A 21,716-nucleotide genomic window follows, 5' to 3' on the forward strand; every position below is an offset into this window, starting at 1 on the left:
CGTATAGTGTTGTTTTCTTCAAAATAAATGACATGTATTCACAAATTAAAATCTAAAATCAGAAAGACACTGACAAACTAACCCATCTCCAGTATGGGTATCCACTGATGAATCAATTAAGTGGTTAAAAAAGTGCCAGGAAAAGAACCATATATTTATATATACCTTTTGTGTGTGTGTGTGTGCTTCTGTGTGTGTGCTGGTTTAAAGCTAATTTTCTGCCTCAATTGATAGATATAAAATGCAATGTCCCTGTAACATTGAAAAAGTGTGTTAATAGAGGTCGTTGACCATGCATTAAAACTTTCTGGAAGTTGGTATTTTCGGGCATTAATCCTCCCAATGTTTAATTTATTGTTTATTTCCTGTAACTGTAAAGTTCTAAACTGATAGTGATTTTTTTAACTTTTATAAAATATAATATGTTTAAAAGTCTGTAACCTTGAAAAAACTGCCAAACTCACTTGTATGATATAACACTTGTTGAGTAAATAATTTATTCAGTGATCAGATGGGTCAGGCAGAAACAGCAGTTAGCATGACAGACAGAACACCGAGTTTAAATCTTTGTTTGTGTGCCTGTTGCTAGGCAGCAGATGAGCAGAAGACAACAGCGCAGAGGAGGAAGGAAACAGGAAGTAAGCTCAGAGGACCAGAGACTCACTATCTAATAATCGAGATAGGTGGGGGACACATTCTTATTGCAAAATGTTATTTTGATGACAATCCGTCATTATTTTCATTTTCATGTTTCAGCTTTAGACTTTTCTGGGTTCTGGATGATTCAAAGAAGGCATGAACGTCCACAGACCACCAGGGGGCAGCACTGCTTTGAAGAAAAAGATCAATAAAACCCCAAACCGAACCTAAACACATTTAAAAAAAATAATTTATAGATGAATGACAGAAACACACAAAGCACGAACAGCTAAAATCCCCTCAAAGTGATTGATGTCACTCAAAAACACAGATGGGATTAAAGTTAATAAATGCAAATGAGTCACAAAAAGAGACAAAGGCGAAGGAAACTTTTTTAGCTTCTTTTCTGAGTCTATTCAGACCAAATGTTCCGTTTCGGACACTTTACCTGTAAAATAATGAACGAGACATAATGCGCTACAGAAAGAGGTGAGTTTAAAACATTGACACAAAGCTACAGGTGAGAAGATCAAAGAAATGTTAACATAGTGAGTTTGATTGATTTGACAGAAACCCGCAGAGATGAAAGTGAGATTGAATACTTTTCTCTGGAGTGTAAACAGAGTAACAGGATTAGAAAGAGAGGAGGGGAAGGAGGAAGAGGAGGAGCGGAAGAAGGAGGAAGAGGCGTCCTGCTCGTCTGAGACCAGAGGAGAGGAGCGGCCGCCATGTTAACCAAGAAGCCCGGAGCCCCGGTTCTCCCGACGGGTAAGTACAGCCGGCTTTAGCCCTCAGAGCGGTTCCGAGGCCCGGCGCCGCGCGGGACGCACGCGGCGGTCCGGGCGCGCGGGCTGGCGGGTCACGGGCGCCGCCGGACAGGCGCCGGGCTCCGGTGTCCGCCTGTCAGCGCCGCTCCTGCGGCTCGTCTGTCCGCCTCTGCTCGGTGCTTCCACCGTCCTCTGTCCGGGAGGACCGGAGCAGAATCCGCGCCGCGAGCGCTGGGAGGAAAGGCGTGAAAAGCGGCGGAAGTGGAAGTGTCGGCCCGACTGTCAGGTTTATTTTTAGCCGTCAGATGAGAAGTGACAGCGGCAGCAGGAGAGCTGCTGCTTCGGGTTCCAGCCTGTTTACGTCTCCTTCAGCTCCCGGAGCCTCACAGGTGGAACTCCGCATTTGGTTTCCCTGAGCGAACCAACCCGCTCGGCCAAAGCAAAGCTCGGTTCCGGTTCCGATTCGAGTCATTTAGTCCGTGAGTAGACTTTAGTAAATCTTTTAATGGGGCCACATTGTTGTCATGGGTGTTACGGCGGAGGTTGTTACCGTGCGAAAGTCGGGGCTGGAGCTTCCGGTTAGCTTACACTCTGCTAATGTTTTTGACAACCGGAGAACAAAATGTTCTCTATTTTCTCAGAAGATTTTTAGACCTTTTGTAATTTACTCGTGTTATAAACGCAGTTCTTCTACTTTTTATGACACATTTTTGTAACTAAACTGATGTTTTTTAACATCCAGAACCGGTTAGCTTAGCATTCTTGCTAATGTTGTGTACATCTGTAATTCCAGCTGGAATGTGAGTCTAGGTATATTAATGATCTGATTATCACTTTAAATGCTTTAGGAGCCTCATAAATATAATTATTTCAACTGTAAGTTTGCCAAATTTCTGCTAAATGTAAGGGAAAAAAACTAGCTTAAAACCTAGCTACTGTGTTAGCTTGAAGACTTCTAAAGGTTTAGCTAATGGAAATAAACAGGACATACAGGCATTTATTGAGACATAAATAAAGTACAGCTCAGTTTCCTGAAAATTAAATTGGTTAGAATTCAGCTTTTATTTCCTTTTCCTTTTCTGTTTGTAGAAATTATGTTTTAGCTAGCTAAAACCCCTAATATACTAACTGTTGTTAGATTAGCACCAGGTTGAATACATTTGTCCAAAGAAATAGTCGTTCAAAATCAATAAATTGATCCTTGGAAGTGATTGGAAACAAGTGTAAACATAATCAGAACCATGTAAACATGTGCCATGCAGCTGAAGTCAGTGAAATAACGGCTGGAATCCAGTGGATCATCAGGAATCTTGTTTTTTATGACACATTTTAATGACTGAATGGATGTTTTTAACATCCAGATACTGTGAACATCTCTAATTCCAGCTGTAATGTGAGTGTAGGTATATTATTGATCTGATTATTACTGTTGTATGTTTTAAAACTCTCATAAATATAATTATTTCAACTGTAAGATCGCCACATTTCTGTAAATTGTAGGAAAGATTCTAGCTCAAAACCTAGCTACTGTGTTAGCTTGAAGACTTCTAAGGGTTTAGTTAATGGAAATAAACTGGCATTTATTAATACATAAATAAAGTACAGCTCAGTTTTCTGGTAGAAAGTTGGAAAAATAATTTGGTTAGAATTCAACTTTTATTTCTTTTTCCTTTTATGTTTGTAGAAATGTTGGTTTAGCTAGCTAACCAAGCTAGCTAAACCCCCAGAGAAACAAATTGTTGTTGGATTAGTATCTGGTTGTTCAAAATCAATAAATTGATCCTTGAAAGTGATTGGAAATAAGTGTAAACATAATCAGAACCATGTAAACATGTGTCACACAGCTGAAGTCAGTGAAATAACAGCTGGAATCCAGTGGATCATCAGGAATCTTGTTATGTTTTTCTGGACTGGGACGGCAGGTTGGGTAAGAATCTAGGCAGAGCCGATCCGGCCCAACACCACCGGGCTCGTCCTTCCTTGTGTGCATGCCAGGCATTTCATTAGCACGTCTTCCCATGTTGTAATCACACGCTTGGGACCTCCATCTGAAGGCTGCGGGACACTGAAAAACGGCGCCAGCGGTCGACAACACCTGCACATTTCTCACCTTTAACGCTGACCAATGGGAGCGTGTTTTCTCAGCTGTAGTCCTCCTCTCTGCTTCCATCAGTTGGCTCTCTGTAATCTGGATCTCTGTGACCCCCCCTTGATCGTGGATCCTCCTCAGGCCCGTGTGGTGACAGTCTGTGCTGCCTCAGGCTGTGTTCCACTTATGTTCTCCTCTTCGTGTTCTACATTAGCGGGCTCAGACGCTGTTGTATGCAAAATGTTGATGAACAAAGACCTGTTTGTTGACACGGGCCTCTCATACCAGCAGGAGGTGAATGGATGGAGTTCTTTGGCTGTTAGCTGTCTGCAGGGCACAAGTTTCACTTTTTGTCATCTTGATTGACGTTTGTCCAGCAGATCGGTAAAGACGGACTAACCAGCTAGAGTTCTGACTGATAAAATGTTTGTTTTAGACATTTCTGTCTGCTGATTTTTAAGAAAACAGCTTCACGTTTTAATTAAATCTCTGAGTCTTTTGGGTCTCTTTTCAAGTGTGTACGTGCTGTATTTGTTACAGCGCTTCTTCTTTTTTTTATTTTATTTTGGTGGACGGATAGGAGATAAATCCAGTTCTTTATGGAGTTTTTGTTTTGAAGTCGCTATCACTGCCTTAAGGAATTTTTCAGGACTTACAGAAGCGTCAGGAATCTGATGGGACAAATGCAGTTGAGCTTGACATTCGTGCTTTGGTCGTCAGGAATCTGGGCTGTGATGTCACAGCTCTTGAACAAAGGCATCATAAACCTGCAACGGAAAAAAAAGTTCACATGGGAGGATTTTTAGCGGTCAGTTTGTTCTGAATCTCACATATTTGTTCAGAATTTGTCACACTGGGACTTGAAATAACAGGAATAGTAATTTAGAAAGACTGTTTTTGTCTTCAGGAATAAATTTTAGTAAATTTTGCTCATCAGGTGTAACTGTTTACTGGTGTCTCACTCATTTAAAGATTTATATTTGAATGGTTTTAATGAAATATCTGCAGAAAAGCAGCTGCTCTCAAGGTCTCAGCTTAAAAAAAAGGATATTCTGTGACGGAACGAAGCAAAATCAGTTTTTGTATGAAATAAATTGTATCTAATATATGGATCCATCTTTCCTTTAAAGTAATCTCTTTTTATTTTAATATAAAAATTGTTTCTCTTTTAGTTTTCAATGTAGGACTTCCTTATTTTAGTCATAAAGTTCCTCTATTGGTTTAAACAGTTTTTATTTCTAACGTTTCAGAGCTCATTAGTTAAAGCTGTCAATTTAAGCCTCAAATTAAATTTGAAGACCTACTTCAATGAAAATCATGTTTTTTGTGTTTTTAAACTTTTTCTTTTAGCATTTTTCTGTCATGTATTTGGAAAATTAAGCTAAAAATTTCACTTGAGTATTTCTTTACTCAAATTGTTGGGAATCAGGAGCAGATGACAAAATGGCATTGGACAAAGATCCTATTTGTGACGTAGAATATACGCTCGGCTTTATGAATATGCTTGTTTTCTTGGTCTCGGACTCTAGATCTAAACTGTACGGCTGAATAACTCCGATATTGATCGCCGTTTGAGGGGCTGTAAGCTAGTAGGAGAGGTTGTAAACGGATGGATGATGGGAAGTGGGGTTAGAGTTGCAACAGTCCCGCCCACAACTCGGAAGTGCATTTCTGAATAACTCCTGCCGCTCTGCAGAATCTATGTCCTAGAAAACAACCCAGTTTTTAGATTTTGGCTGAAATGGTCTCCTCATGATCAAAAGATCACGGGAAATACATTTGATCTGAGCGGGTCTTTAAACCATTTCAGGTGATGTGCTCATTTCCTGTTGACGTTTGTTTTCACACAGACGTCGTACGTCTGCGTTTCTGGATTCGCAGAAAAACGCTCCGGCTTCATCCGCAGAAACCCGATGCGATTTCCAGGTCTCTCTCTGAACTCGGCTGCTGTTCTGTAACCCCGGGAGCCGCCGAGCGTCACATCTCTGCGAGCATGTGGCCGCGGCATGCCGGGCGTGCTCGCCGGCCCGCTGGCATTTCCAGCCTGGTATCGAGTTCACATTCAGGGCGCTGCTGTGCAGTTCTGGCGGCGTGCATCTGTCGGGCTGAGGATACACGATGTGCTTTCCACTCTGGAGATTCCTGTTCCGTCATCAGGATGGAAGTGATGTGCTCCGGACGGACTCTGGAAAACTCTTAGAACTCTACAGCCCGCAGTGATTGAACTCTATAGAGTGAGGAGAAGGAAGAGATGCACTTCAAAACAAAACTCTATTGAATGAAAGACCTGTGCAGTCAGATATCAGTCTTGGAAAGAGATTTGCAGATCTCATGATCCAGACTTTCAGAATCAGTCAAGAATGGATTTTTTTTGTTATTTCTCTGACCAAAAACATGATCAGAATCTAGTTAGAAAGAGTCAAAGCAGTTTAAAGAGAAGTTTGTGCACAGTTCATGAAACATTTTAGTCCTCTGAGTCTAAGGAAGTGAATTGTTGGTTTCAGGAATTGGGTAAAATGTGATGAGTCATGCTGTTTCGCTAACAGAAAAGAATTGAACCCTAGAACTGATAAGTCTGTTTTCTTTCCAACATTAGGACTTGTTCTCTTGTTATTTTGTTTGTCGACTGAAGAGGATTTTTCCCGACTGAATCCTAGCTGAGGCTTGTAGATACTGAGATGGAGCTCTCGCTGGTGTTCTTCTTGACGCCCTTAAAAGTCGTTAAATTCCACTCTAATTGCTAACACGCCGGTTTGAGAAGCTTCAGAAGTTCATCATGTTTCTAATGAACATCTCACTCATGCTTCCTTCTAGAGTTTGTCTGAACCGTAGAGAATTGTTTTGATCAGCTGATTGTTGCCTCTGTGGGTTTGGGCTGCAGCGACTCGGTTCCTGCAGAGTGTGAGCCGGCTCTCCTGGTTAGCTGGATTACAGCGAGCGCTCAGATTAGGGACAGAGCAGCAGCCGAGACCATCTGTCTGCTTCAGCCTTTGAGATGCAGCCGCTTGGAGAATCGGCAGAGACATTGAGGACACCTGATCCCGTCCATGTCACCCAGATCTGTAGATTTATTCTGTATTTATTTGACTGAGTAAAATCCTCAAACAGGCTGGATGAGGTTTGTAAAAGATAATTCTCTTCAACATAGATATAAGCATATAAACATAGGACAGTAGGTTGTTTATTAAAGTTGATTGAAAAGGGTTTTTGAACTGACTCCAGAACTGCAGATACAAATATCTTCTTCTGTTATTGAAAGCATATTATTAATATCAACATAATCCATCATAAAAATATTTTTCACCACCTTAATTCCTTAAAAAAACTTAAATTATGGTGGCATTTTAAATGTGAGATTAAACAAGTTATTTTTTTTCACTTGTAATGCTAGCCAGCATTTATCTCAAGTGTTTGCTAGATTATTGTTTTGAGTTTGGGATCATTTGGAGTCAANNAAAAAAAAAAAAAAAAATATATATATATATATATATATATATATATTCAGTAAACTCACTTTAAATAAACAAGTTCCTGAAGCAGCTGATATGAAGTTATACCAGACTTTTTCAAGGTAACTTCATCCCAAACCAGCTATCTTATCCATCACATTATCGTCTGCATAACAAGAAAATTTGGATTATTTGAGACTCCAGAAGCGGTCCCAGAACTCCTCCCTGGGGAATCCCGGTGGCTGCAATACATTCTACTAAAACCTCCAACTTGTTCATCAACTGAAGCGTCAGATCCATCAACACTTCAATCATTTATGCTTTTTTATTCTGTCCTCCTTCGATCCATGTAGACGATTTTCTTTCAGACTCGCGTCCAGTTATTTATTAAGTCCATAAAGTTATTTATTGTTCTGCTCCCCTTTACTACAGCTGTAAATAACACATTTACAACCAGGAAGGTGAACACGTGACTGCCAGGAGAGCCGCTCACTACTGCAGACGTGACTTATCTGAACTTTTTTCCACTTTCTTCTCTTCTTTTTATGTGTTTAATGGTTTCCTTTAACTCACGATAAGGAAAGTTCCAGGAGATATAAGGAAATGTATTTTCTCTGCTGTAAACGGTTATTTGTAATCATTGCTGTTGTCATCAGTTGTTTGTGTCATGAAGGTTTTTAGTGCACAGATGTCTCGTGCTGAACTCATTTCTGTCTCACGGCGACACACAGACGTGTCGCTGGTGTTCCTGCTTTGTCGCATTTGTCATTTTTTGAGGTCAGTGCTGAGATGGAGCGCCACCACGACGGCTAAAGTGCTGAGGGACCAGCCGGTCAGAGTACAGCGCCACTGGCTGGACTTGGTCCGGCCCTCATCACCTGCGACCTTTAACCTCTGTGCTGTTAAAGTAGGTGACTGTGCAGAGAGGCAGGCTGTGCTCTGGGATTATGGGTCTATTTTAAACCCTTCATCCTCCGTTGACCCGGCCAATCTGCTGGACGGGCGGCAAACTGGACCACTTTAACCCGAGTCGGTCCAGACCAAAGCTGCATGTGTCCGTCTGCAGGACGAGACTGTTGGAAAACGTCCCACATCTGTGTTGGGGTCGATCCATGGTTGTCATTCTGTATTCTGGACCAAACCACGAAGCGCCACCTGCTGGTGCTGTCAGCTAGTGCTGCCACAAACGAGTGTTTTAATAGTCGACGAATCACCGATTATTTTCCAATTAGTCGACTAATTGGGTGATGTGCAAACTGGATGTAAAACACACATCACAACCATCATTAGGTTTGAGCTAACTAAATACTAGATATATAGCATTACCTGTGCTAATGCTAGTGAATGCTGTAAGCTGAATTTGGCTGCTGAAGATGCTGAAGTTGATAGCTGAAATCACTAAAGCTAATAGCTGAAAATACAGTCATGGCCAAAAGTTTTGAGAATGACACAAATATTGAATTTCCACAAGGTCTGTTCCTTCAGGGTTTTTAGGTGTTTGCCAGATGTGTCTATGGTATAATGACATACAATTAGAAGCATTTCACAAGTATCAAAAGCTTTTATTGAGAATGATGTTAGCTGGTCCTTTGTGGCAGCGCTGAAATGCAGTGGAAATGGGGTTTCAGTGATAAAGTTCATTTTCAAGGCAAATTGGGATTAAGCAAATAATTGCAGTTGAGTGGATCACTCCTCAGAACATTCTGGAGTATATATACATTTCCATGAAACTGCAGACTTTGGAAAAATTAATAGTTGTGTCATTCTCAAAACTTCTGGCCATGACTGTACTGAAGATGATATCCAGATAAAATAATAGTTACATTCCAAATTAGCCTAAAAAATGACAAAAAGCCTAAGTTAGCCAAAACAGCTAGCATGTGGCTAGAATATTAGCCAAATTATAAAATATTCCAAAAAACCTTAATAAATGCCAAAATAGTCCATAAATCTAGCAGAATGCCATTATAACTTTCAACTTTACTGCACTCTGACTCCATATAATATAAAGTAACGACTAATCAACTATTAAATTAGTCGCCGACCATTTTAATAATCGATTAGTCGACTAACCGTGGCAGCCCAAGTGTCGACCTTTTCAGCGTTGTGTTCTGGGCGCCACAGCATTGACGTTCATGTTTCCTGATATATTAAAAACCAACAGTGTAAGGACAAAGATGTTCCACGTGATTTGAAGATCTGTGGTCTGCAGAGAACAGGTGAAGGCATTCATCAGGCCTCCTCCTGGCACTGTGTGCTTTTGCTTTCAGGTTTTTAACTTCAGGCAACGTCATCACACAGGTGAAGCCGTGTGATCTATCAAAGTAATCCAGATGTGGGTGATTTTAGCGTTCCTGCTGTCAAACCGAGCCTCCTGGAATGTTCCAGTGAAAGAGAAACGACATTCAGATCTTTTCTTTCATGCTTTAACGCCCTTCTTAAGAAGCACCTCAGGAACTGGTGACAGAACGGATTACAGACACACAGGAAGTCATGACTGTTTATGGACAGCAAAGCCCTTAGTCACACGACCCGTACGGGTTCTGTGGGTTTTTGGGTTGTCCGGTCCACGTAGGCTCATAGAGAGGAGTGGCTTCATGTTAACCCTTCCGCTCTCTTCGGGGTCCAGTTGACTCCAACCACATATTGATATGTGATTCCTTCCATGACAAAGGTGGACAGGATTTTATGTCTGTCATGGACATTAGTGAAACTCAAAAATCAAAGATAAAAAAAAGTTCAGCGCACTGTCTTGGGGGGTCCAGATGACCCCACTTTTAATGTAAACAAACTAAGGAGAGCGGAAGGGTTACGAGGACAGGTGTGTCCTGCAGTTCCCTTGAGGCTCGTACGGCCACCTTAAAGTCCCATTCCAACCATATTTTCATAAAATCGTTCCCAGTGATCATTTTAATGATGATGTTTTCAGCCAAAATCAAAAAGCCTCGTTTTTTTAGACATATTTTCTGCACAGCGGCAGTAGCTCATTAGAAATACAGTTCAGGGTTGTGGGCTAGACTGTTGACACAGAGCAACCCGCCCCCTTCCCCGTCGCTGAATGCTCTGTTTACTCAAGCTTATAGCCTCAAGCTAGCATTAGCGGCGCAAAAATAACGGCAAGCGATATTGGATCAACTCAATTGTACAATTTTGAACCAGAATCACAGTTTGCTCCAGGACAAGTGTTGAACCCTCATCATGTTTCGCACATTTGGGTGTGAGCGGGCCAGAGTGATCACAGGGGGGAGGAGACTTTGGCCCCGCCCATTTCAGCAGCTGCATCATCAGTCTGAGCTTTTTCTACCATCTGATTTTCTGATCCATTGTGATTTGAATTAAGAAATACTAAGAAATCCCATTTTAATCTTTATTTTGTTTATGCCCATCAGAAAAATTCCACAAGAACAAGTTTAAAAACACCAAAACACCATTTTCATGGGAGTAGGTCTGTAAACCTTGTGCTATCCTAGGCATGTTTACACTAAAAGGGGGGTCATCTGGACCCCATAAGAGAGCACGAAGGTCATAAACACCCAAAACATCATCGTCTTAGATGTGGGTCTTTAAAGCCTCGTTTCCACTGAGCGGTTCGGTCCGGTATTTTGAACGTTTCCATCGTAAAATGGACCCATTAAACAGTACCAAGCGTACCTCATGAGGGCCCCCATCTGTCGTAGGTCCCTAGAAAAATGGAACAGGACTGACTGCAGCCACAAGGGAGATGAAAATATGAGCGGAACATGAGTGGAACAAGGCTCTTTCTGTTCCCAGATATCATCTCTGAAACTCAATCAGTTTTTAAAAACAAGACGTTTAAACATTTCTGATCAATCCTGTCTGATTCTATCATATTTGACCAACGGAATGAAGAATCACATGAACCAAACCTTGTTTTTAACTGGCTCTAATTCCAGCATCATTGGTTTCCACTGATTTCATCGCGTTTTTCCATGAAATGAAAATTCCTCCCTTATTAAGTTATTGTAAATCTTTTCAAATCCCTCACATAACAAATAAGCGATGACCATGAGGAGCGTGGAGCTGACAGATCCTTCCTTGTTTTCTGAAGTTCGTCATGAGTTAGACCAAACATCAGAGATGATAGGTCGCAGAATCCGTCCTTGACCAGAAGTTTTATTTAGAAGAAAACAAACTAGAAGGCTCGAATTGATACGACTACAGAGCTGTGAGGGTTCATTCCTGCAGGTTGGGAATCCCGTCTTTCCATGTAGTTTGTTGTTGTTGTTGTGTGAAGGTCGGCATCCACCGCAGCCTTCTCCAGATCCTTCAACCTTCCTTCTCTCTGTGTCCTTCAGGCAAATCGGGCGAGCCGGTCTGCTCTCCCGGTCACAGCGGCTCTCAGACCACGTCACCCGTCGCCCTGCCGCCGCTCCGCACCAGCAACCACAACCCCCTGACGGTAGGAACGCTGTGTCCCGCGCTCGCCGCGGTTGTTTTTCAGTGTGTTTTCACAGCTGCTGATGGAAGAAGAGCAGCCGTACGACTGGAAATAAAACCATGTTCTGATGTTCTGGTTCACTTTTAGCTCCGTTTTTCTGAAACTTCCTCGTGGCTTTTATTTCTAACTGAACTGAAATGGTTTATTTGAACTACAATGTGATTTATAGTCGATTTTGGTTCATTCTGATCCGATTCACTGACCTAAAATGGATACAATTTATCCCAAACTTCCAGCAGTGACTCTGAGATCAATACCTGCTACTGAGCAGTTCAGGTGAAGTTTTCCAGATTCCTGGTTTTTCTTCAAGATAATCAATGAAATCTGTTTACAAACAAGTAAACAAGAATGAATGTCAAATCCATTCACACTTGAGTTTGATAAAGTTGTTGTTTTTCCTCATCAGAATAATCAGAACATTCTACTGTATGGTCACATGATCAATTTAAAAGACTGTAATGATGGTTGATCAGGTGTGTTGTCCTCTCTCGGGGTGCAGACCGATGACGTCATAACTCGGCCTGCTACGATTGGCAGATTAATCAACAACTAAACGACTATTGAAATAGTCGGTGACTAATTTAATAGTCGTGGTTTTTCTTTTTTAATATCTCAAAACTATGGTGTGCACTTTCTAATGCTGCATCTGCCATTGTTTTTGACACACATGCGCAGTAGGCTAGAGCTAATCCGGGTCAGTAGTGATGTCACAGGAAGTTATAGGAAGACTCGGGTACCTAAACAACATTTAACATTTAAACACTTCAAGTTTAAAGCTAATGATGGTTAAGATGTTTGATTTTTATCACCTCCATTAATGACAGCAAAACTGGAAAAGTTGAATTTCTTTAGTCTGGAGGTTTAATTGAAGGTCAGATTTCCACCTCTAGACTCTTCCCAAAGGTCACGACCACGTCATGTAAAGATGTTCTCGCCCTCCACACTTTGAAATCAAAACTTCTGTCTATCGTTGCCGTGGAAACGGGTCCTCAGACTGACAAGTGGCTTTCTGTCGCACCAGACGGCTTTGCTGTCAGCTGTCCAGACATGCGGCCTCTCTAGGTTTTTCTGGGAGAGGAGAGTCAACTCCTGCAGCCACTTTATTAGAGCCCAGTTGTGTTTCGTAATCTCTCCAAGAAACTCAATTAGTTTATTTTTAAAACTGGACGACTGAGGAAGATCAGGTTTGATGGCAGAGATGAACAGCTTTGTGTGTCGTGGGTTTTGTTAAATGATCTCTGCTGACGAGGTTTGGACTCGACAGAAACATGTTTATTATTTACAAATATGAACCAAATACTTTAGTTAATAACTGTGGAAACAACAAAAACTCTTCTCTAAAACTATGGGGTCTGCACACAACCATCATCCCGTCATCCGATTCTGTCTGGTTCATTTCCACCCGTCTGCTGCATCTGATGGAAACGGTGAATTCAGATTCTTCAAGGCGTTCGCTCGCTCACTCGCTGCCACAGGCGTCTGAAGCCTCGTGGCTAAGAATAGCCTCCTGCTGCTTAAACAGCTGATTGGTTTATCAGCTGCTGTAAAGGACACACGGATGCTCACACACCAGGACACACGAAACGGGCGGCTGTCACAGACGCACCGCCCGACCCAAAATAAGGCACCAACGGGATCATTTAGCCTCACCGAGTTAATGAGAAAGTCCTGCTGGGAGTTCATAGTTATGATGAGTCTGTGGGAAAGTGACTGAATCACATGAGCAACACGATTCAGAAACTGACAACAACAAAAGCCAGATATTCATGCAAAGAATGACGCAGATAAAACTGATCTTAAACCAATTTGTGGATTTAATTAGTTATGGGGGACTTTTACATGCTTTACTGAATGAATCCAGACCTGTTATAATTTTGATTCTTTAATCGTCAGTTTTGGAGTTTCTAATCCCGGTTCACACCGGAAGCGCGGTAAAGCGGCATGGTATCCATTTAACCTCCAGTTCACACCAGACACGTATTTTTCTGCGATGGTCATTACGCTGTGGTTGTTTAGAGCTTTTTCTGCCATCAGAAGACACTAAAAACCACAAACCCCACTATGTTGATCTGTTTGTTTTTTGTGCATTGTGTTGTTTATTTTCATCTCTCCAGTCTGTTCAGATACAAAAACATGATTCCATTTGTCAGTTGCAGTATTTTATTGTGAAAAATTGTCTGTATTTGAAAATAAACTGCATTTTTTCCAGTATCTTGATGTAACTTCCTGATTTTCTCATGTATGAGAGAATCCGGTTTATTTTCAAAATAGAATTTTTCGCAATAAAATACCGAGATTGACAAATACAATCATGATTTTGTATCTAAACAGACTGTAAAAAAATAAACATACAGTCACAACAAACACACACTGATCTCTGCGTGTCTCAACAACAGACAAAGAAGTGTAGGCTTACTAACTACTTGCTTCTTCTTAGCAGAAACATGTGGTCATATTTTTAGGTTATTAACTTACCCGTGATGGCAGGTGAGAGCGCGCACTCCACGCTGCGCCGCTTCCGCATGCGGTGTGAACCTAGCGTAACACGGGCGCCGAATGGAAGCGGCCTCCGTTCCACGCCGCTTTGATGCGCTTCCACATCCGATGTGAACTCGGTCTAAGGGGAATAAAACAGATGGGTTAATACAAGGATGGGGAATGGTTGATAATCTCAATTAAATTATCAAAATAAGAAAGCTCTACTGAAAATGTTTTTTTGTTTTTTTAATTAAAAAAATGATCATATTGGACTTTAAAGGCTAAAGTAAGACTATACGGCTCCTTCTAGGCTTTGATCAGTAGAAATTGAGACCAAATGACTCTTTTACTGTAAAGGTTGCCGACCCCTGAACTGTACCAATGAAAAATCGTTGACAAATGAAATAAATCCAAAATCAAACTTGTAAAATTCCATCTGGATTGAGACATGATTGGTTTACTCTAAGGTAAAAACAACACATGTGATCCAGCAAAACGCGATGAAACATCATTCCGTCCAATGTGTGGAAACACTTTGAATTTACCGAAGTCATGTGACCACAGTGTGGTAGAACGTTCTCATAATGGATCAAACAGGTTGGATAAAGATGGATTGACTTTAGATTGGTGAATCGGATCGTTCAGAATTAAATAATATTATCATATGAATCAAACCGTAGTTCAAATGAATGGTCACCCTCCTAGCGACTGGATGGATGAACAGACAGTAGCTGATGTCATAGATCTTTCAAACCCCGGTTCTGATCCGACACCGCGTTGTCCAGCGTCTCTTTGAACCGGGGCGCTCCGTTTGTGAAACCAACACGGTTATCTGAAAGGAGCCAGGTGTGCTGGTCGCCACGGCAACAGGGAGGGACACAACGAGCGGAGAGCCGTGGGTCAATGGGAGCTGGGTAATTAGATTCAGGGGAACCATTCATGTGGAGGTGTTTGTCTGGTTCAGTCCTGCGGCCTTTGAACTGGAATGTATCGGCGGCGATCGCATCACACTCAGGACCAAGATGCAGTTCTGACTTTAGTCAATGTGATCTAACGTTCTTTGAGTCTTATTCTTTTATCAAGGATCATGAAAGAACCAATGGAAGTTTTTCTGTTCGTACTGGGACAGGAAATGCTCTGGTTAGACGTCTAAAACCTCCTGATGTGGCGTGATGTTTCAGGGGGGCCCCAAAGCCACCATGGCGGAGCCGCAGGTCCACGTCACCCAGCTGTACGAGGAGAACATGAACAAGCGTCCGGTCCTGACCTCTCAGCCCAACGGCCTGGCCCCGCTCGGCTCCACCCGGCCGGGCCTCCCCCTGCCGGAGCGGCAAACCTCCGAGGCGGCGCAGCACGGGCGCCAGAGCAGCGCCACCTCCAACAAGCCCGCCGACGGCAAGCCAAAGAGCAACCCCCTGACGGCCGAGCAGGCCATGAAGCAGTTCATGTCCAAGATGTCCTCGTTCGAGCACCACGAAGTGTTCGGCTTCCCCGAGGGTGAGCCGCTGTCCGTGGTGGAGATGAACGGCTGAAGGCCTAAAATAACCAGCTTTGCTTTTGTTTTAGTCTATTTCGTCGGTCCAAACGCAAAGAAGAGGTCAGGAGTTCTCGGCGGGCCCAATAACGGCGGTTATGACGACGATCAGGGGTCGTACATCCAGGTCCCACACGACCACATCGCCTACCGCTACGAAGTCCTGAAGGTCATCGGCAAAGGCAGCTTTGGACAGGTACGACGGGCCGGACCGTCTGGGTCTTTGGGTTGTTTGTAGACACATTTTGCTCATTGGGGGTCAGACTTTATATTCTGTTTTTCCCTCTGAGCTTTTTACTTTTTGTTAATTGTGTTGATGTTGAGTCAAAACTCAATCACACTTTCAAAGATTTCATTAATCTTGGTATCAGAACGTATGCAGTTTTCATAAACTTGATAGTTCTTGAAATATTGAGAAAAATATATCCCTTAGGAAAAGAATGAGAAAGTCTTCAAATTTAAACATTTTAAGTAGATTAACAACAAACCTTTAAACATCTTAACATGTTTTCATCTTTATAGTTATTAAAAAAAAATAGAGTTCCGCTCATATTTTGGCAACAGACTAACGTTTTTTGCTAACTTGTTATCTACTGACGTTTTTAGGCTAATTTAGAGTTTAGCTTCTGTTTTAGCAACATGCTAACGTTTTTACTCATTTGGTTTACTGTGGAATTCGATGCTATTTTGGAGTTATGCTAGTATTTAAGCAATGTGTTAGCTTTTTAGTTACTTTGGCATCTACTGAGGGTTTTTTACGCTAAGTTAAAGTTTATCTGATATTTAACACACTATATATTTTTGGCTTGTATTAAGGATTTTTAAGCAATTTTACTTCAAATTTTTCAGAAGTTCAGGTCATCTTCATCGCTCTTTCATAGTTCTTTAACAAAATTTGTAGTCATTTTGCTAATTTAACATTTTGCAAATAGCTTTTGCATTTTCAGCAAAAAGCTTCTGAGACTAGTTTCAGCACAGACTTCACACTAGCATTATCGCAGGTAATGCTACTTTTGTAGTTTTAGTTTAATACGTTTGTGTGAAACGTTTGTTTGTGGTGATGGACGAAACTGAAGCCTCCTCTGAAGGCTAAAGGTCACGACCTCTGTGCTCCGCTCCAGGTGGTGAAGGCCTTCGACCACAAAGCCCAGACCCACGTGGCCCTGAAGATGGTCCGCAACGAGAAGCGCTTCCACCGGCAGGCGGCGGAGGAGATCCGCATCCTGGAGCACCTGAAGAAGCAGGACAAGGACTCGGGCATGAACGTCATCCACATGCTGGAGAACTTCACCTTCCGCAACCACATCTGCATGACCTTCGAGCTGCTGAGCATGAACCTGTACGAGCTCATCAAGAAGAACAAGTTCCAGGGCTTCAGCCTCCCGCTGGTCAGGAAGTTCGCCCACTCCATCCTGCAGTGTCTGGACGCGCTGCACAAGAACCGGATCATCCACTGCGACCTCAAACCGGAGAACATCTTACTCAAGCAGCAAGGCCGGAGCGGCATCAAGGTCAGACGCCGTCTCGGGCGCTGGACGGCTTCTGCTGCTGCTCCGCTCAACGTTTCTGTCTCCTGCAGGTCATCGACTTTGGTTCCAGCTGCTTCGAGCATCAGAGGGTTTACACCTACATCCAGTCCAGGTTCTACCGAGCACCAGAGGTCATTCTAGGTAAGATCCTCCCTGTTTAAGCAGAAACCACCAGGAAAGCAGATCTTCTCTGGTTTCTCGTTATTCTGACCATTAAAGGTTCTTCTCATCTACCGATCATGTCATCCTTTAATATATCAATTATTGCAACTTTTATGTTCTAAAAATAACTCAATAGACTAAATCTGGAAGTATTCGGCTTTATTTTTACATTCATTCTAGATGTTTTAAGGCTGTCAAACTCCTCACCAAGCACTTTATCCACATGAACATTTTTAAAGTTCAAACCTTCACAGAAAAATAAGTCCGTGATTATCGAATAAAAAACAAAGATCTGATTGTGATCGACGGTTTATGTAACTCTGACAAACTGAACTCGTTCTGTACAGGAGGCAGAGAGGAGATTGATTGACAGGTCTCCAGCCAATCAGGATGCAGAACACAGTGCTGCTATAAATATAACATTTTTAGAAAATTTTTGGTGTTTCCATGAATGTAGACAGTGCCAGTCAGTCAGTCAAGGGGAGATGACACTCTACAAAATTAGGCGACACCAGCTCAGTGGCCTTTGGTAGAGTGTCCGCCCTGAGACTGGAAGGTCACAAGTTCAAATCCCGGCTGAGTCTCACCAAAGACTCTAAAACTGAGACCCACTTCCAGCAGTAAAGAGTTGGATTGGGGGGTTAAACCACCAAATGCTTCCTCAGCGGACTGAGTCTGCTGAGTATTTGACCCCTCCCCAATGGGAGGGGTCAAATACAGAGAACAAATTTCACAGATGTGGGAGTGTGAAAAATGATGGGACTTTAACAGCTTTGATTGGACAATATGTGAATGTCTCCAGACAACGGTCGTCCGTATGAAGTACCAGCAGCCGCCCGGTAGCCTTCATGGCACCCGCCTGTCATTGGACCGCCTCGGTGGCGGTCCAGTTTATGAAAAAAATTCTCCATTTGTTGTTTGTTTGTTTTAACTTTTTCTTAAAGCCTCCCAGATAATGCTGCCACGCAGCCATCTGTCCAAGTCCCGCCCTCCTTTCTGTAGCCCCTCCCATTCCCTTCTACTGTCATTCTGCTCCTCAGGTTGAATTCTCTCCTTAATCCTTCATCATCGTAGCTTTAGCTCCAGCGTTTACGGTCTTGGACTGCCACCAGTCTTTGACTGTTAAACGAATTTCCAGTGGGTTCAAAGAAAAGCATCTTTTGCTGGTATTCAAGTCTTTAATATTACTATCGTGTTCATGAAAATCAGCTGATTCTGACTATCTGCATATCCAGTTTGTGTCAATATGTGAAGCTGCTTTTCTGTGTCAGAATTATGTTGATTACATAAACGGTTGAAGAGATTCGACAGTTCAAAGACCAGAATGTGGGATATTAGACGTCATCAGCAGCATCTCTGCTGGGAGTCAAAGTTCCACCAGAACTTATTCTGTGCTGTAATGTCATGTTTCCTCCTGCAGGGGGCAGACGTGTGTGAATGTGTTTTCTCTCATGGAAAAGTTTTATGCTCATTTTGAGCTGTTGGCTTAGAGATTGTGAAATGTGACCATGTGTGACCTTTGACCTTCTGACTAGCAGCAATGCAAATGCAGAAATCCAGTAGAGAACATTTTAAAAACTCAATGTCTCCCAGCCATCCTACAGAATGAACTGTTTGGTTTGTAGAGGACATCTGGGAGTTGTAGTTTTTATGCATTTAAAATATTTGACTGACATTGCTACATGGGAACATCGACTCATTTACAACATGTGGAGGACAGGGAGGACGTTGAGAGATCAGGAATATTTATTTTTAAATCTTTTTTTAGGAGTTCCTCATTGTCTCCTGCAGCAGTTGCATCTAAATGATGGACGCTTTCAGCGGTACTTCTGTCTCTGTGACCCAGTTTGATGACTTTTGAGGGGGGATAAAACCAAAAATAACATTTCTTTGAATGGCGCTTCTTCTTTTGTGTCAGTACTAGCTAATACTGATACGCGCCTACAGCGCCCTCTAGTGGTTGTTAACATGAAACTACAGCTAAAGGGTGACCAGTTGTTGGGGAGAAAATAACAAATAAACGAGCCCGTAAGCCTCTTCTGAGTGTAAGTTGCACCCCCGACCAATATGTGCAAAAACGCGACATATTCTCTGAAAAATGCAGGACTGAAGGAGTTTGTGGCATAAATCTAAAACCTGAGAGAAAGTGGAGTCTGACTCGGCCTGTTTTTTTCTCCGCAGGTTCCCGGTATGGGATGCCCATCGACATGTGGTCTCTGGGCTGCATCCTGGCCGAGCTCCTGACCGGTTACCCGCTGTTACCGGGGGAGGACGAGGCCGACCAGCTGGCCTGCATCATAGAACTTCTGGGCATGCCGAGTCAGAAGATCCTGGATGCCTCCAAGCGGGCTAAGAACTTTGTGTCGTCCAAAGGATACCCGCGGTACTGCACCGTCACCACGCTGAGCGACGGCAGCACGGTGCTGAACGGAGGCCGCTCGCGGCGGGGGAAGGTGCGCGGCCCCCCCGGCAGCAAGGTGTGGAGTACGGCGCTGAAGGGCTGCGACGACCCGCTCTTCCTGGACTTCCTCAAGCAGTGTTTAGAGTGGGACCCGGCTCACCGGATGACGCCGAGCCAGGCCCTGCGGCACGCCTGGCTCCGGAGGCGACTCCCCAAGCCGCCGACGGGAACCGCCCCCGGAGACAAGACCTCCTCGTCTAAACGCGGCACCACCGACGGCACCATCACCTCCAACTCTAAGCTCACCACCACGTCAACCACCACCTCCTCCTCCAAAACCAGGACTAACTTAGCAGCAATCACCGACGCCAACGGCAACATCCAGCCCCGGACGGTTCTGCCCAAACTGGTCAGCTGAGAGTGACCGCACCCCGCTCGCTGTGGCGGGACACGAATCTGAGCTCGCAGCAGCCAGTCGGACCTGGATTGAACTAGTCTCTCCAGTTTTGAAGATCGTTCGGTCTCGTGGAGCGATGCTGGGGTGCGTTCCAAACAACCACAGCCAATAGAAACTCTGAGTGTGAGTGCGTGCTGGGATGGAAGCCGATCTGTTTGTGGTGAAGTGGGGTGCGTTCAGAACCTCCGTTTGAGCAGCAGGCCGGGTCGGTTCTGCTGCTGCAGACTCACAACAACAACATGGTGCTGATGGAGGGAACAAGGCTTTTGAAAACAAATCTAGTATTGATTCAACACCAAAATGCTGAGAGAGCAGACGTTCTCCTCTGACTGATGTTTCCCTTTGAATGCTAATGCTAACATAAGTTCAGTTTGCTGGTTTAGTTTTTACAGAAATGACTCGTAGATCTCTGACTCAACAGTCTACCTGCTAGCTAGCTAACTTTTGTTGCTAGTTTGTTTAAAATGACTCCGCTAGCAGGTGTTAGCCTCCTAGCATGGCGCCTGTCGACTCTCAATGGCACTTTTACTCATAGGACAGCTAGCTGTTTGAGGCTAGCTGTCGTCCTGCTACCTATCCTCAGTCTAACGCGCTAAAGTTAGCCTAGCAAACTGAGCAAAGCTCGTGTGCGAGTCGTAGCTGCCTCACAGTTTGCCTTCTTCAGCAGGACTGTGGCTAGCCTTAGCCGTGTTAGCCATAGCATGTCAGCTCACCACTGCCCAGCCTTACGACACACCAACACAACGATTGTGTTTCTGTGCGTCAAACAACGCAGAGACGATTTACACGTCTGAGGGATTAGCAGCTAGCATAGCAGCTAGCATAGCAGCTAGCATAGCAAGTTCGTTTGTTTTGAAATATGAAAAAATGTGAATGATTGAGAGTTCAGACTGTCTGACACAAAACGATGGTTTGGTGTAAAAAAAACTCAATATTCTAAGAATTTACTGAAACCAAATGATTTAATGTTGATGGCAGAAATATGCAGAAAAACATGTTAATCTCTTTAAATGTAGCTTAAAAATTAAAAATAATTAGCTTTATTCAGAAAAAATGGAAAAGTGCAGAAAAATTAGTAAACCAATGAGTTTAAACAGAAAATAAACTCAAGTCAACTTTTTAAAACTTCATCAGCTTGTTTTGTTATTTCAAATTTTAACACCATTTGAAAATAAAAAAAAGAAAATACATTGTTTTGTTATGGAAAATTAGGAAAAAACAACAAAAATAATGAAATTTTATTATGAATAAATAATTCCAGATCATTGAAGTAAATCCCTTTTTATAGTAAATAATTCAGATCCTTCCAGTTAGTTTTCTGTTAATTTTACCATTAGCAAAAAATAAAATGGAACAATTAAAAAACAATATCTTTGAAATTTTTAATTTATCTCAAACTTTAAAAAACAAATCAAACTAAAACCTTTTAAGGACAAGTACATGATTTTAAGGCCGTAACTATTTTTTACTACAACATGTTTATTATTTTTTAGGTTTTTTTTAAATGTGAGGTGAATATTCTGTCATTGATCCGTTAAATTGTTTTTTTAATAGATCTAGCAGAGAAAAGGTGTTTTTTTAAAGAGAAACACTTAAGGTTTTTCATGTTTTTTATCTCATATCAAAAAAAAAAATCTTTGTTTTCACATCATCAGTTTCAGTGGAGAATATTTAGTGTTTCCAGCTTTATTACTTTTTAAGGGACATCACGACTTCATTCAAATAAAACCTTTTAAAAGTGTTTAAACCGAG

The 21,716-nt window shown here is 42.5% G+C and overlaps 1 protein-coding gene across 4 annotated transcripts; it reads left to right on the plus strand.

Annotated features, from left to right (window-relative positions):
- The first annotated feature begins 474 nt into the window (after nucleotides 1–474).
- Nucleotides 475–21,074, plus strand: LOC112155621 (dual-specificity tyrosine-(Y)-phosphorylation regulated kinase 2). 4 transcript variants are annotated; one of them, XM_024287350.2, is made up of 9 exons: nucleotides 475–683; nucleotides 757–1,128; nucleotides 1,210–1,407; nucleotides 11,261–11,364; nucleotides 15,063–15,378; nucleotides 15,448–15,611; nucleotides 16,537–16,926; nucleotides 16,995–17,085; nucleotides 19,288–21,074. In XM_024287350.2, the coding sequence occupies exons 3-9, from the start codon at nucleotides 1,368–1,370 to the stop codon at nucleotides 19,923–19,925; spliced, it is 1,743 nt and encodes a 580-aa protein (XP_024143118.1). In that variant the 5' UTR covers nucleotides 475–683; nucleotides 757–1,128; nucleotides 1,210–1,367; the 3' UTR covers nucleotides 19,926–21,074. The 4 variants fall into 4 exon arrangements, with proteins under 4 accessions (XP_024143118.1, XP_024143125.1, XP_036066095.1 ...); XM_024287357.2 differs by having other exon boundaries at nucleotides 1,254–1,407; XM_036210202.1 differs by having other exon boundaries at nucleotides 757–1,407.
- Nucleotides 21,075–21,716: the final 642 nt, after the last annotated feature.

The sequence above is a fragment of the Oryzias melastigma genome, linkage group LG23 (assembly GCF_002922805.2).
Source record: "Oryzias melastigma strain HK-1 linkage group LG23, ASM292280v2, whole genome shotgun sequence".
NCBI classification, from domain to species: domain Eukaryota; kingdom Metazoa; phylum Chordata; class Actinopteri; order Beloniformes; family Adrianichthyidae; genus Oryzias; species Oryzias melastigma.